We start from the raw sequence: 13666 nt of genomic DNA on the forward strand, positions 1-13666 counted from the left end.
TCGGGGTCGATGTGATCCAAGTTGCCGCTGAATATCTTCTGGTATACAGATCGAGCTATCTCCGGCCCGTCCGCGTCCGCCATGGACCTTTACATTTGATTGTAAGTCGGTATAATAGAGGTGGATAGCCGCAAACAGGGACTGACCAGAGCGTAGCGATGACGCTTTTGAATCCTGCGAAGAACATGACGGCCGCGAGATGGACCACCTGATCAGGCTGATTCTGCATGGGCACGTTGTTCAGTCGCACCATGATCTCGACCGGTATTGGTACTCACGAAGTCACCTTTGGCTGTTTCGCATGCACTCAAGAATGCCATGACCGCGCGAGGGAGGGGTACGGGCATGAGTCGTTCGATCGTGAGTTTCTCGTCACGCAGAATGAATCCGCTCTGCAACGGATTCTCCAGATCTTGATGGCCATGGCACGCGAGGTGAAGGATGTTCGTCTGTGGGAGCAGCTTTAGCAGCGTCTCCGCCGTGATCCCGTTTCCGCCCTCAATGCAAGCGTCGTCTGCGGGAGGCAGCTCCATCGTGGATCCGCTTGGTAAGACCGCACGGATCGCTCTCGCTTCTTCGCGCGTGTTGATGAGGTCGCTCCACTGCGACATGCTCGACCGAGGCGTTGCAGCGACGAGCGCTTGAACGTCCTCCTTGAGGATGGGAGAATACGCGTTTCTGGCAGCAAGAAGGGACCCGATGGTCGGTATATAGGAGGAGACGACGTAATCCGAGCACCACTCTCCGCCGGCACCGGCTGCATGGATCGGTAAGTGAGCAAAGTTTCCAGTAGGGCACCACCATATGCGAGGACGGTTTCGACCTTCGGCGGGCTAGAAGGGACTGGTGAGCCTTATGCCACGATAATGTAGAGGGTTATCTCATACTTCGAGCCCTAGAGCACTGAGGACTGGTCTCACCACCTCAATCCATAACTGGCGCAAGATTTCGTCGGCAGCCGTCCTTCGAGCCTTCGGGATTTTCGATTTTTTCATCTTTCTGCAGTCGCGCATCTCCGCCCTCGCCTCCACGATGATCGATCGCCACTCCGTGCCGGAATGTGCGAGCCAAATATCAGGAAGATGTTCGATAGGAATGCTTACACAGTCGCCCCCCTGCTTGAGAAGGATAGCGTGGCACCCCAGCGCACTGGAAACCAACACTACGACCGGTCCTCTTTCGGAGGCTTTTCTCAGCGTCGTAAACTCGTCGTGCAGCAGGAATCTGTTCAGTCCAGGTAGTTTGCGAACCTGGTTGAGCAGCGCGTTGAATTCTTCGATCTGACCCCTTCTCCGTGCGATGTCCGCTTCGACGGCCCCCGGGTTCTCGCCCGTAAACGAGCTGTCGCGCACTTTCTCCAGCTGTCGGGCAAGGATCAACAATCGTGCTCTGAGCTCCTTGGGCGCTGCCTCGAACGGAGAGCGCAAGCGTAGTGCATGGGTCCAGAAGACCGCACGGCCCTGCTCAAGGATTTCCAGAGCTTTCTGAGATGAACCGATGTTGAGCGCGTGAGATGCGCCGGTGAGAGCGATGCTCTGGCCGATAGCTAGAGACTGGAGTCGGGTATGAAGATGAAGATCAAAGAAAGCCACTCGGGGCAGAAGTCCCCCCACAAGAGCGAAGATATCCAGCAGTTGGCGATCTGCTGCGGCCTCAGAGGAGACGATATCCTGATATTGCGACACAGCGATATCAAGTATGCGACGTGCTCCTTCAATCCGAGAACGAACGTCCCGGTGTTCGTCGGATAGAGCACTGGCTAAATGCGAGAGTGCGACCCGGATACTCCGGTAAGGTGTTCCTATCTCCATGTGGAGTTCCGCTGTACTCACGAGGTACTGATACTTCTCGGGACGCCCGGGAGGCAGCTTATCCAATAAGCCAGTCATGATCTCCAAGGCATCGTTCGCGTCTTTGTAGCCGCGATTGAAGCGAAATCTGACGATATGACAGTCGGCGAGGGTGCTCAGAAGTTCAGGACCGTCTGTTCGCTGAAGCATGACTTCCTTGATACGTGCTAGCTCCGAGATGGAGCGGTCGATGTCCGCGACGTTCCCTTGATGTCTCCCGCGGCGTAACAGAGCTTTTGACAGCTCGAGGATAACATCGCTGCGTTGGATATGATCGGAAGCCATCGTATCCAGGACGGTGTTGCCGAGGGTAATCGCTTCTTCCAAAGCCTCGAACGAGCCCCGAGCGTCAAATAACATGCAAAGACGGGAGACAGCTTGAGCAGAAATCTCCGGATAGGACGTATGTGAGGTCCCAATGCTTGCCAGGGCACTACGATCCCATTTGATGGCTTCATGGAGATCAGAGATGCGCCTTGTCTCGTTGAAGCGGAGCATCAGTGAATGCGCCAGATTGCGAGCGGGAATGAATCGCTGAGGGTGGGTAGTTGGAATTGAATCGATTGAAGAACGCCCGAGTTGAATAGCTTCTTCGAGACAACTTATCTCTCCAGTCCAGTTGTACTGCAAACGCAATCCGAGTGCCAAGCGGTCCACGCACACCCTATAGTTTGCTCGGTTGGGAGGGTATAGCTGCAAAGCTTCCCGGGTCAGAGTGATTGACTTCTCGAGTTCGCGCCCATCTGATGGAGCGAGCTCATGCCGAAGGGCGAGCAGATCTCCTACCACACCAAGGCATCTGGCGCGCCCCATCCCAGCACCAGAAACTTCTTTGAGAGTGTTCAGTCCAAGTTCAATCGATTTGTTGAGCTCATTGACAGCGCCAGAGCGCACAGCCTTCGCATATAGCGCCCAGAGCATCTCAGTTACGGTCTTGCATCGATCAATGTGCATCTCTGGACATAAGTGCACGGCCTGCGCGGAAACATCAAGGAATTCATCCAAATCTTCTGGTCTTCCGAAAACTTCGTATCGGTAGTGTAGATGCACCCCTAGGAATCGCAGGTGTCGATGTTGATCGTAACAATGAGACGGAGGCAGGTCAACCAAGGCCTGTCGCTGGATGTCGACTGCTTCGTTGATCAAAGCGTGAGATCCGTTAATTCTGGATAACATCTGCAGAGTCCATGCCAGACTAAGGCGAATAGTTGCTGCCAAGTGGGTTCCCGTCGCGCAGAGTGAGATAGCTTCTCTGCAGAGCGACTCTGCAACGATCCTATCTTCTTTCCGGGAGACGTCTTCCGCGTTGCTATCCAAAATGTTCCCGAATAATCCTAGTACCGTGGGGCAGCGTATTCCCGCCGTGCGGCATATAGACAAGGCTTCTTGCCCATATTTCACCGCAAGCTCCAGATCGCATTGGTCGTAACTGTGCCTATAACGATCCACGTATAGATCAGCCAGCCGAATGAGTATGTGATATAGCTTGGGGCGGGGGTCAAGCGAAATATCCAGTTCCGGATTCGGGATTGTCGCGCTGAAGGAAGTGGTTCCCTGTGCCTCCAATAGGAGGGCCTCATAGTGCTCGATGCACTGCTTTGCGGCGTCGAGATCGCTGTTCTGGCAGAATCTCTGGTGGAGTTGGAGTGCTATATCATAGCGTTCGTTCGCCTCAGATGAAGTAGCTGCTGCAAGGTGTAGTTGGATAATATTTAAAGCAGCAGAGCAAAACAGACTTACCCGCGCACTCGCAGATCTTTTGTCCGCCATTAATGCTGCGACCATCTTGGCCATGAACGATTCGGCCCACTGTGATAGGTTCTGCGTACGGTCAAGGGAATCAGTCATTATGAACGCCAGTCGATCACCACGGCAGAGAAAAGTGACTGAACATACCGGTTGTCGTATCCGCTTCGACTTCGTCTTGCATGTTGGTCACTTTGCTCGCTGTATCGACGGACTGGACTGTTCCTTTATATATGCTCTGCAGATGCGAGGCGCGGGGATCACAGCATCGCGCTCGTAGAAATAGCTCTGATCAGATTATCCATAGCATGCCTGACGGGGTGTGATGTAGCTCTGCAGAGACACTAGCGCGTCGATGTCCCATGTTTCATGAAGCCGACGCACTAATCAAGCTTTCGTCTTGTCCGCCTTGAAGGAACTGAGAACTCTCCAGAACTTCAGATCAGAGTCATTACTAACCCGAAACGTCGAACTTAACAGAAATTTCGTACGCCTTCCAAGAAAATGTGATCATGGGTCTATGTTGGGTGACCCATCATATATTACTATGCTATCGGTTTTCCAAACACATTCGCAGTTTCCGCCCGCGAGATAGAAGAAAGGGGTAAGGTTAGTCAAATCTGATTTTCCCGGTGATTCAAACTTATCGGGCGTCCGGAGTACCCAACCAGACGCTGTTCACCGCGGTGCCACATTCAGAACACTCCTTGATCACGACGCAGCGTTTTCAGATAGAACTACTGCTTGCTTTAAATGATCTTCGCCTGATCGTGTACGCAGGGGCACACTGAGGGCGTCGGACGTCCGCCAGCACCTCAGCATCGCTTTGGCGATGTTACTGTTGAGTGTCGAGCCTTGACGCATGGACCCACGAGTCCAGATACAACGAAGATGGTGTATGCTGGGCGACTTCTGATTTGTTACATGAACGCGCAAAGCACTGCAGCAGACTTCAGCCCAAGCAATAGAGGCGCCACGGGCACGTGATGATATCGCAGCAACCCGCTGCCTTCGGCGTCCGCCGACGCTCCAAGGTCGCCTTTCACACCACGTCGCAGTTGGGAGGAGCTCGCGTCGCCCCGAGAACGTTGGTTGCATGCGCATGCAGCAGCAGCAGACCGAGATGTCGAAGCTCATCGAGACGTCTTCCATACCACCAGTGCGAGACTCGCAGTCTGAGCGCAAGCGACGCGGGAGCAAGCTGTCAACTTGGGCGTGCACGATGGCAATCCTGATCCATACTTTGCCCCAGCTCACCCCTTCTCCGCTTGCCATACCCACCGAAGTTCCTCGCGCCGCTGTCGATGTCGACGGCAAGGGCAAAGAGAAGGAGGGAAGGAGCGGACAGCCGCCACTTCTTCCGACAGCGCACCTCAAGTTTGTCAGGCAGCACAGAACTATCCTTAATGCCACTACTGCGGCTTTGCTGCCATTGACGTCGGTCGGTGTGCTATGACACTGTGCTCAACGTTACTTCCGCCTCCACGAAGCAGGGACGGCTCGACTGTTAAGCCGCCCTGGGATTTCTGTGAATTGAGCGCATTTCCCGGTGCTCTGGTATTCGCAATTCAGTGAAGTCCAATACTTATGCGATGAGATATACGACAGAATAACGTCGCTGTCACTTGTGTGTCGACGTCGTCACCCGATTGTCGACCTCGATCCTGTTTCGCTGACCGTAATATCTGCACGAAGGTGAGAGGAGGGCCCGTAGGTCTGCTGACGGCTGTTATGCTCTCGCACGACGGACTGCCTACGTGCATCATCGAGAAGAAGAGCAATGAGTCGGCCGGGACCGAGGGGCGTGGGCGTCCAGGTTCGTTTCTGAAAATACGCACGGCGTCTTTGCAGTCTACTGATGAGATTTATTTCAGCCCGAAGTCAAGGTTACAGTCGTCCATCGGTGCCCTGCGGGGGCTCCAGAGGTTGTACCGCCCCCTGATGAAGATGCACCCGTACCGCCCCAGCAAGGGCGGAGCTCCGAGAGATGGTTGCAACCTCATCGCGCCAGCAGAGCCTATCGCGGCGTGCCCTCTCACCGGCATCTCGGGGGTTTGTGTAGACGATGTTCGTCCTCCGCCAGGACAAGTCACAGGATGGTCAACAAGGTTTAAGAAGGAAGGGCTTCATGGCTGAAGGCATGTACTCGATCGATAAAGTCAGTGTGAATATGCCATTGACGTCGCCTCCCTTTCTCTGATGCCGCACGTATGTATTTCCCTGCTAGAACACAGGCGGAATCAAACGCACGGACGGAAACCTCATGCGGACTTCACTTTTCGTCGGTAGTGAATCGTAAAATTCAGATCAATGACATCGCCTGCTCGTGCAACCATGTTGCTGGATATCGACACGCAGTTGGAGGGCGGTTACTCGTGATTTAAACGTCGATTCCTGATGCGCTTCAGTCTTGCGCTACAGTTTGATACATCGAACTTGGGGATGCCATGCTTCCATTTATTACATAACATGCCGCGTTCAAGGATTTTGTGTAAGCCAGATCTGTCGAGCGGTGCTGCTTCGTGTAGACGCGTCAGGTGTCGAGGATTTTTCTCCCATTCGAACGTTCCTTCTGGTGACATCCGACCAAGGTGTGTCCAGTGGAATATGGAGGTTCGGAAAAATGTGGTTTATGCCTTTCTGCGACGACGCCTCGAACGTCGGACGCTTGCCGCGGAACGCAGACGCGTAAACTTGCCTCCTGCCGCGACGACGCGTCGACCGATCCCAACGGTTTCGTGTTCATCGTCCATGCCGAAGGCTGACGCACAGCACTGCCTGGACAACGTACTCGAGAATAGCCGATCCCCTGGAATGTCACGACAGGACGGAAGACGGAGAGGGCCTAGCTCTTAGGCGACGATGTCGACCCCACGCATCGCTGGCTGCTGGACGCATATAAAGCCCAGGATCCTTCACCCGTACACAACACGTTCCAGCTACCGTATATCTCATGCTACTCGAAAGTTCAGCTTATCTCGCCACTTGGTTTGCAATATGGGCGAACGACGTTCTCAGTCTCCATCTATCCTCATTGTGCGCGCATATATCCGTGTTCCACTCAAGTATCACGCTCAAGTAACTCTTACAGGTCGGAGCTGGACCCACAGGTTTGATTCTCGCTCTTGTCCTCGCTCGCAACGGCGTTCCATTCCGCATCATCGAGAAGGACAAGACCACACATCTAGGGCAAAGAGGACCCGGCATCCAGGTACGGGACTTCGGGTATGAAGCTCCCTCGAGAACGTTCCCTTACAGAACTTGCAGGCGAGGACCCAGGAGTTGCTCTCCTTCGCAGGTGTTCTGGAAGATGTCCTGAAGATCGCGCAAGACCTTGCTCCCGCGCGGATGTACAAGCTCGGTCAGGCTGTGCCGGAGGCAGTCGCTCCCAGGACGCAGATGGAGCCGAGTCCATCCCGCCCTATGGTGAGTCCTCGTAGCATGGCGCGGGCTGCACGTTGGTCGATCAGTCGTGCAATTTTTTTCAGGCGAAGGGAGTCATGATCGGCCAGTCGCGGTTGTGCGCGCTCCTTACGGATAGATTAGCGAAGGATCATGGTGTTCACGTCGAGACGAACACGGCGCTGCGCGGGCTCGAGCAGCATCCCGACAAGGTTACCGTCAGCCTCGCCAATACCGGCGAGGACGGGACGGAGGTCGTCGAAACGTCTGACGTCGACTGGGTCGTGGGTTCTGACGGAGCCAGAGGCAAGCCGTGTCCGATCATCTGATATGAGCGCCGTATTGATACCAATCGTCGAATAGGTACTGTTCGCAAGCTCCTTGGTCTATCGTTCCATGGCGACCAGCATGCGGGGCGGTGGGTCGTCGCCGACGTGCGCATGCAGAAGCCCTGGACAGACGTTGGTTCTTCATTCGTCACAGTCTGCAGAACGTTGGCTCATGCACACCTCTCAGGCAACGCGATTCCAATACTGGTTCGGCCATCCCCGCGAACGATGGTGTGTAGCTGCATGTTTCCCAGAATTCTGAGCTTGATTGTTCTTGGCGATATGCCAATCAGTCTGATGGTGCGACCGACGGAGTTCGACACCCCAGATCTCGCGCAAGCCACAATAGTCGGTGATGGCATCGATACGACGTATCTTGCGGCGCACCCTGAAGAGTTCCTACGAGTCGCCCACGACATCATATCCGACCCTGCCATCAAACTGGCCAAGGTCGACTGGATTTCGGAGTACAGGTTAGTCTTTCCGCACTGGCTCGATAGCGCTATCCCTCACCCCGTTGAACGTGTAGACCGAGTAGTCGTATGGTCGACCGATTCAGCGAAGGAAGAGTATTCGTGGCCGGAGGTCAGATCGTGCACGCTCTAGCCGACGTACATGCTCAACAACGCCGTATTTTCAGATGCCGCTCACATTCACCCTCCGACTGGAGGCCAGGTACGTGACAGCCTCTCACTAAGCTAGATCTATGCGCTCAATCCACGCTTCAATGCAGGGTCTCAATTCGGGGGTTCAAGATGCCGTCAACCTCGGCTGGAAACTCGCCTTGGTCGCCAAAGGCCTTGCCCCCACTTCGCTCCTCTCCAGCTACAACGAAGAGCGCCTGCCTGTCATCCGGGAAGTCCTCCAGCTCGCGGGCGGCCTCTGGACCAAGATGAGGTCGGAGGAGATGAAGGCGTTCAAACGTGACAGCGCTGTGTACATGCTCGAGATTAACTACCGGTGGAGCGAGGCCGTCGTGGACGAGCGATTGGTGGGCGAGCAGAAGAAGGAGAGCGTCTTTCGGGCATACTACGGCAACGACGATGGCGTGCGAGCGGGCGACAGGGCGCCGGAGGCTCCCGGGCTGAAGGTCGTGCGTGCGGGTGAAGGGTATACTCTGCACCCCGGGGAGGAAACGTCGCTTTTCAAGCTGTTCAAGCTCACTACGCATACAGTCCTGTTGTTTGTGCCGGCCGCCACGCACTCTGCTGCTTTCGCCGATATCCAGGAGGCGCTCTGTGGTTTCCCCGCTGGAACTGCCCAGGTTGTCGTCGTCCTGCCCGAAGCTTTCACTGGAGAACCTACCTTCGGCGAAGAGGTTGACCTGGTGCTGCACGACAAAGAGGGTCACGCCTTCCGCCACTATGGATGCCCAGTGGGAGACGGCAGCGAGCAGACAGTGGTCGTCGTGCGCCCTGATTCGTACGTCGGCGCGTACACCACGAAAGCTGACGATGTCCACCGGTACCTCAAAGTCGTCTTCGGAGAGTGTGTAGGTGAAAAGGCTTGAGTCTGGAACAAACAATATCATTCACTGTAGGCCTCTATGAACGGCCTCTTCTGTCGTACATCTTGTATCAATGACATACGTATTCAAATCCCCAGGTGAATATACGGTGCCCATCGGAGAGGTTCAGGCTGGACAATCCGCAGTTTCGTGATGGCCTCGTCGAGGGCGTACGCGATGTCGTCGGGGTCGATGTGATCTGACGTGCTGTCGAACATATTCTGATATACAGATCGAGCTATTTCCGGCCCGTCTGCGTCAGCCATCGACCTGAACTATCTGTGAGTCTGCATGCGAGCTGGGGGCATCGTGAAGCGGAAACTGACCACAGCGTGGCGACGATGCTTTTGAATCCCGCGAAGAACATGGCGGAGGCGAGATGGACTACTTTCGACTTGAACGAACATCCTCGATCGAACGTGTACTAGCACGGTCTCCAATCGCTGCACACGCCATCGAACATCGAAACACGTTTTTATCGCAGTTTCTCTCCAATTGATTCACGAGCTGAACGAGGGTACGTCCACGGTCTCTGGTGAACAGACATCGGATCGACATAAGGACTCGTATTGCCAGGGTGTGGCTCCGTCCGACTGAGTGGGACACACCCGACCTGTACTCGCTGATTGCTGGCGGACCTTCCCTCGATCCGACGGCCTTGGCCGTTGATCCTGCGTCCATTACTCGATGGATTAGGGACGCTACTGGGCTAAAAGACCGTACTATTAACGTCGAACGGGCGTCGGAGTATAGGTAAGTTCTTGCTGAAACACAAGCGCTCGCCCTACTGATGTTTTGGCCCTAGGGCGAGTAGCCGCATAGTCAACAAGTTCTCCGAGGGGAGGGTGTTCGTGGCTGGAGGTGTGTTCGATGCAACTCAGATCTTTTGCCTTGTTGAGATCTGACTGCTGTTTGCCTAGACGCTGCGCGTATCCATCCACCTACGGGAGTTCAGGTCAGTGCATCTCAGACGACGCTCTTATCACGTACTGAGGACGAGCAGCATCGCATAGGGCATGAACTCAGGAGTATAGGATGCCGTAGGTTTCGTCCACGCCTTTCCCTAGGTCACGATCTGACGTATGTATATCTGCAGTACAAATCCGGTTGGAAGCTTGCGCTCGTCTCGAAGGGCCTCGCTCCACCGACCCTCCTCACGAGTTACAACGAAGAGCGCCTCCCCATCATCCGCGAAATGATCAACCGCGCGACGGAGATGTTCCATCGCGTGCCTAAAGAGGGCGTCGAACGCGGACTGGGCGGCGATCCGGCGCTCTTCATGCTCGGCATCAACTACCGCTGGAGTGGCATCGTCGTGGACGATCGCATGCTCCCCGGGTCCCAAGGCAAGGAAGCGAGCGAATACGCGTACGTCGGCAAGGGCGATGGCGTGTACGCGGGCGATAGAGCGCCAGATGCACCAGGTCTGAGCATCGCCCACGTGGCGCCCGACGGATCGTCGTCAGGGTTGGCGAGTGGGGGAAACGACGAAGATTTTCAACTTCTTCGCGCAGATGAAGCATACAGCACTCGTCTTTTTGCCGCAAGGTGTCGACACGTCGGCTATGGGCGAGGCGGCGGTTGCGCTAGGAACATTCCCACCCGGGACGCTACAGACCCTGGCCGTGATTGCGAAGGACGCCGGCCTGCAGCAATCGAAGGTTGTGGTGGACGCCGATATAACGCTTGTGGACGCCGAAGGCCACGCGTTCTCCGGATATGAAGTCGAGGGAAACGCGCCTATATTTGTAATTGTGTTCCGATGGGTACGTCGGAGCGTACGTGGGCGAGGCGGCAGGCATCAACAAGCATCTCTTTGGAGGAGAGGCATGAGGGGCAGCAGAGGTATCATATCGGGCTTGCTTGCACCAGATGGTAGATGGCGGATGATGTAAAATCTAAATTTATGGAACCGATGGTCTCGGAGATCGTAAGGATCGGGCAATGCTAGAGGCGGTCGTGTACGAGCGGCATCGATACTAACTTGGCGCAAGGTGATTGGCCGAAGCGACGCGCGTACGTCTGAGTAGAAGCCGTTTATCGTTCAACGCTCAACTTGCATTTGGCCGTCGATCGAGCTCATGGGCGCTCGGAGTGGATCACTTGCGACGCCTTCCGGAGGTACAGTGTGACCCGAGCAATCACAGCGCAGTCATGTTCGCGAGACGGCACCCATACATATAAACCCGCAAGTACCGTCAATGTCCCTCAGTTACCCCGGCCTAACTTTCTCCAAGATGACAGATCGTGATGCACGGACGGTACTAATCGTGCGTCTTCATGGATCGTGGATGCATTCAATCAATATCGCTCACCAGCGTTGGTTCCTGCTCGCAGGTCGGAGGAGGACCGACAGCTCTCGTCACTGCTCTCGTTCTCGCTCAGCACGGCACCCCTGTCCGCGTCATCGAGAAAGAACTGGGTCTGCAGGCAGGAGAACGGGGCCCAGGTATTCAGGTTCGTCCCAATTCACAAATAGGAAGGGAGCTGCCTTTGCTGACCGGTTAATCCGTTGGTAACGACAGCCGCGATCTCTCGAACTGCTCCAGTTCGCTGGAATCCTTGATGACTACTTAAAAATTGCGAGGCCTGTACCGCAGGTTCGCATTTTCAAGGACGGCGTGCCGGAGCCCGTCATCGCCTCGCTCTCCCAAGAGATGGATCCCACACCTGCACGCCCATTTGTGAGCATTGAAGAAACTTCCTGGAGTATAATTGCGCTGATAACCTCTATCTGCGGAGCAGACTGAGATGAGGATGCTGGGACAGTCACGCTTTGTAGCCCTCCTCGCGGATATCTTAAAAACCTACGGCGTTTATATCGAGACCGGGACTGCGCTTCGTAGTTTTGAGCAGGATGAGGCTGGGGTGACAGTGCATATTCTCAAGCACGGCGACGATGGTGAACAGGTGCAAGACACGTTCCGGGTTGGTTGGATTGTCGGAGCAGATGGAGCCAAGGGTGAGCGTATCATGAGTGCCGCTGTGAGGAGAGGATATTGAAGGTCGATGTTCCCAGGCGCAACGCGAAAACTCCTAAATCTCTCTTTCAAGGGCGAAGACCTCCATGGTAGATGGTTGGTTTGCGATGTGGAGCTTGAAAAGCCATGGACGGAGGTAAGTCTCGATCCACATGGAGCATCGCCGATGAACTGACATATACATTAGGCAGATGCCTACTTCAGCAGCTGGTCCGACTCCAACGGCGTGATGTGAGTTGGTGGCTTGAGCGCATTGCACATTGGGCTCTAAACAGGAAAACAGGTGGATGATACGACCAACGGCATATGATACCCCCCGTCTGGGGCAGCTACTCGTGGCGGGGGAACAAGTTAACGCAGAGCATCTCACGACACATCCCGAGGATATTGTGAAAGGAGTGAACGATGTCATCCCTCTCCCGTCCGTGAAGGTCTCGAAGGTGTTGTGGGTGTCAGCTCAATACAGGTCCAGTCACGTTCATCGATCTTTTCTGTGCTCTCGATCTGACGTCCCATTTTCGCACCACAGGCCGAGTAGTCGCATGGTGGAAAAGTTCTCGGAAGGTCGTGTGTTCGTTGCTGGAGGTGGGTCTTGCATAGACTAGTTTACGATCCGTCGCTGATCCGTGACACAGATGCTGCACATATCCACCCTCCAAGCGGTGGCCAGGTCAGTGTATTGTTCGTGATAAACGAACCTGCAAGTGTGCTCACATCAAGTGCATCGTTCAGGGCCTGAACTCCGGCCTACAGGATGCCGTGAACATCGGCTGGAAACTGGCACTGGTTAGCGGTGGTCACGCATCTCCGTCTCTTTTGTCTAGCTACGACGACGAACGCCATCCCGTAATCAGGACGATGCTCCAACTCACCGGCGGTCTGTACAAGACGACTCGTGAAGAGAAGGACGCGAAGAAAGGTTTCAACAGGAGCACGAATTTCTACATGCTCGATATCAACTATCGTTGGAGCGGGATCGTTATGGACGACCGTGTGGATCCGAATTCTCCAGAGAAGAAAGACACTTCACGAGCGTACACAGGCAATGAGGACGGCGTGCACGCGGGGGAAAGGGCACCGGAGGCACCCGAGTTGGAGGTAATTCGAGCCTCGGCGGCGGCGTCTCTTGAAGGCCAAGGACCGACGTCGATCTTCAAGCTCTTCAAGCTGACGAAGCACACCGCGCTCATCTTCGTCAAGCAGAACGCCGATTCCTCCATCATCGCTGCGTTCCTGCAGGCTTTAGCTTCGTTCCCTCCAGGGACTGTGCAGACCGCCGTGGTCATATCGCCTTCTGTCACCGACGAGCAGAAGGCCACATTTGCGACGCTGACCGAAGGAGCCGATGTCGTGCTGCTGGATAAGGCAGGACACGCGTTCCGCGAGTATGGGGTCGGGGATGATTCTAGTCAGGCGCTGGTGCTTGTCCGACCGGATGGATATGTCGGCGCGTATGTTTATGGAACGGAAGGCCTGAAAACGTACACGGAGGCGCTGTTCGGAGGCGCTCCTGTTGTCGCCAAGTCGAGCTGAATGCTCTGTGGACGAGAGTTGCGTTTCGACGTATCATGCCCAGTCAACAAGTGGTATCTCACATGGCACTGTCTGTCGGTAGAAGATAATCAGATGATGACCGCGAGTATCAGCTCGGTCTGCGCACCCTGCCTTGATACCTGAGGGCAGCTCTTCTGTTACTTATGCATTTGGAGGCCGTTAGCCCAAATGTGAACGAATCGATCCTGAGATATCTTCCTCCTCTACAAGGATGTCACCACGAGTGTTCCGGAGTGTGTCGATCTGTGTGGTGGACGAGGACTTCAAAAAAGGAGACGCGCGACGATTTGCCTCCCG

General features: G+C 55.1%; 3 protein-coding genes across 3 annotated transcripts in view; 2 read left to right on the forward strand and 1 right to left on the reverse strand.

Annotated features, from left to right (window-relative positions):
* The window catches only part of PUNSTDRAFT_75048 (uncharacterized protein), a gene marked incomplete at both ends in the record, with an annotated part of 4149 nt that extends 1036 nt beyond the window's left edge, over positions 1-3113 (reverse strand). The window contains 3 exons of the mRNA XM_007387626.1: positions 279-833; positions 888-1645; positions 1787-3113. Of these exons, the coding sequence (XP_007387688.1) occupies positions 279-833; positions 888-1645; positions 1787-3113 (2640 nt within the window). The remainder of the gene's footprint in view (positions 1-278; positions 834-887; positions 1646-1786) is intronic.
* A 3427-nt stretch (positions 3114-6540) lies between these two features.
* PUNSTDRAFT_55158 (uncharacterized protein) lies at positions 6541-8930 on the forward strand. Its single transcript, XM_007387627.1, has 10 exons — positions 6541-6632; positions 6688-6807; positions 6864-7022; positions 7085-7304; positions 7362-7459; positions 7515-7558; positions 7621-7800; positions 7857-7912; positions 7968-8002; positions 8061-8930. Exons 1-10 carry the CDS (start codon positions 6594-6596, stop codon positions 8835-8837), a joined length of 1728 nt encoding a protein of 575 aa, XP_007387689.1. The 5' UTR covers positions 6541-6593; the 3' UTR covers positions 8838-8930.
* Positions 8931-11106: 2176 nt separating this feature from the next.
* Positions 11107-13447, forward strand: PUNSTDRAFT_92169 (uncharacterized protein). Its single transcript, XM_007387628.1, has 9 exons — positions 11107-11291; positions 11360-11518; positions 11580-11796; positions 11854-11951; positions 12003-12046; positions 12099-12281; positions 12345-12400; positions 12451-12485; positions 12548-13447. The coding sequence occupies exons 1-9, from the start codon at positions 11115-11117 to the stop codon at positions 13346-13348; spliced, it is 1770 nt and encodes a 589-aa protein (XP_007387690.1). The 5' UTR covers positions 11107-11114; the 3' UTR covers positions 13349-13447.
* The last annotated feature ends 219 nt before the right edge of the window (positions 13448-13666 follow it).

Source organism: Punctularia strigosozonata, assembly GCF_000264995.1.
Source record: "Punctularia strigosozonata HHB-11173 SS5 unplaced genomic scaffold PUNSTscaffold_14, whole genome shotgun sequence".
In the NCBI taxonomy this organism is placed as follows: domain Eukaryota; kingdom Fungi; phylum Basidiomycota; class Agaricomycetes; order Corticiales; family Punctulariaceae; genus Punctularia; species Punctularia strigosozonata.

Excerpts from the sequence above, each read along its gene's own strand:
- PUNSTDRAFT_55158 (XM_007387627.1), top strand. The coding sequence starts at position 6,594 with ATGGGCGAACGACGTTCTCAGTCTCCATCTATCCTCATT. Across the intron at positions 6,808-6,863 it reads AAAGAGGACCCGGCATCCAG|GCGAGGACCCAGGAGTTGCT; the intron begins GTACGGGACTTC and ends CAGAACTTGCAG. Across the intron at positions 8,003-8,060 it reads ACCCTCCGACTGGAGGCCAG|GGTCTCAATTCGGGGGTTCA; the intron begins GTACGTGACAGC and ends GCTTCAATGCAG.
- PUNSTDRAFT_92169 (XM_007387628.1), top strand. The coding sequence starts at position 11,115 with ATGGATCGTGGATGCATTCAATCAATATCGCTCACCAGCGTTGGTTCC. Across the intron at positions 11,292-11,359 it reads AACGGGGCCCAGGTATTCAG|CCGCGATCTCTCGAACTGCT; the intron begins GTTCGTCCCAAT and ends TGGTAACGACAG. Across the intron at positions 11,519-11,579 it reads CCACACCTGCACGCCCATTT|ACTGAGATGAGGATGCTGGG; the intron begins GTGAGCATTGAA and ends TCTGCGGAGCAG.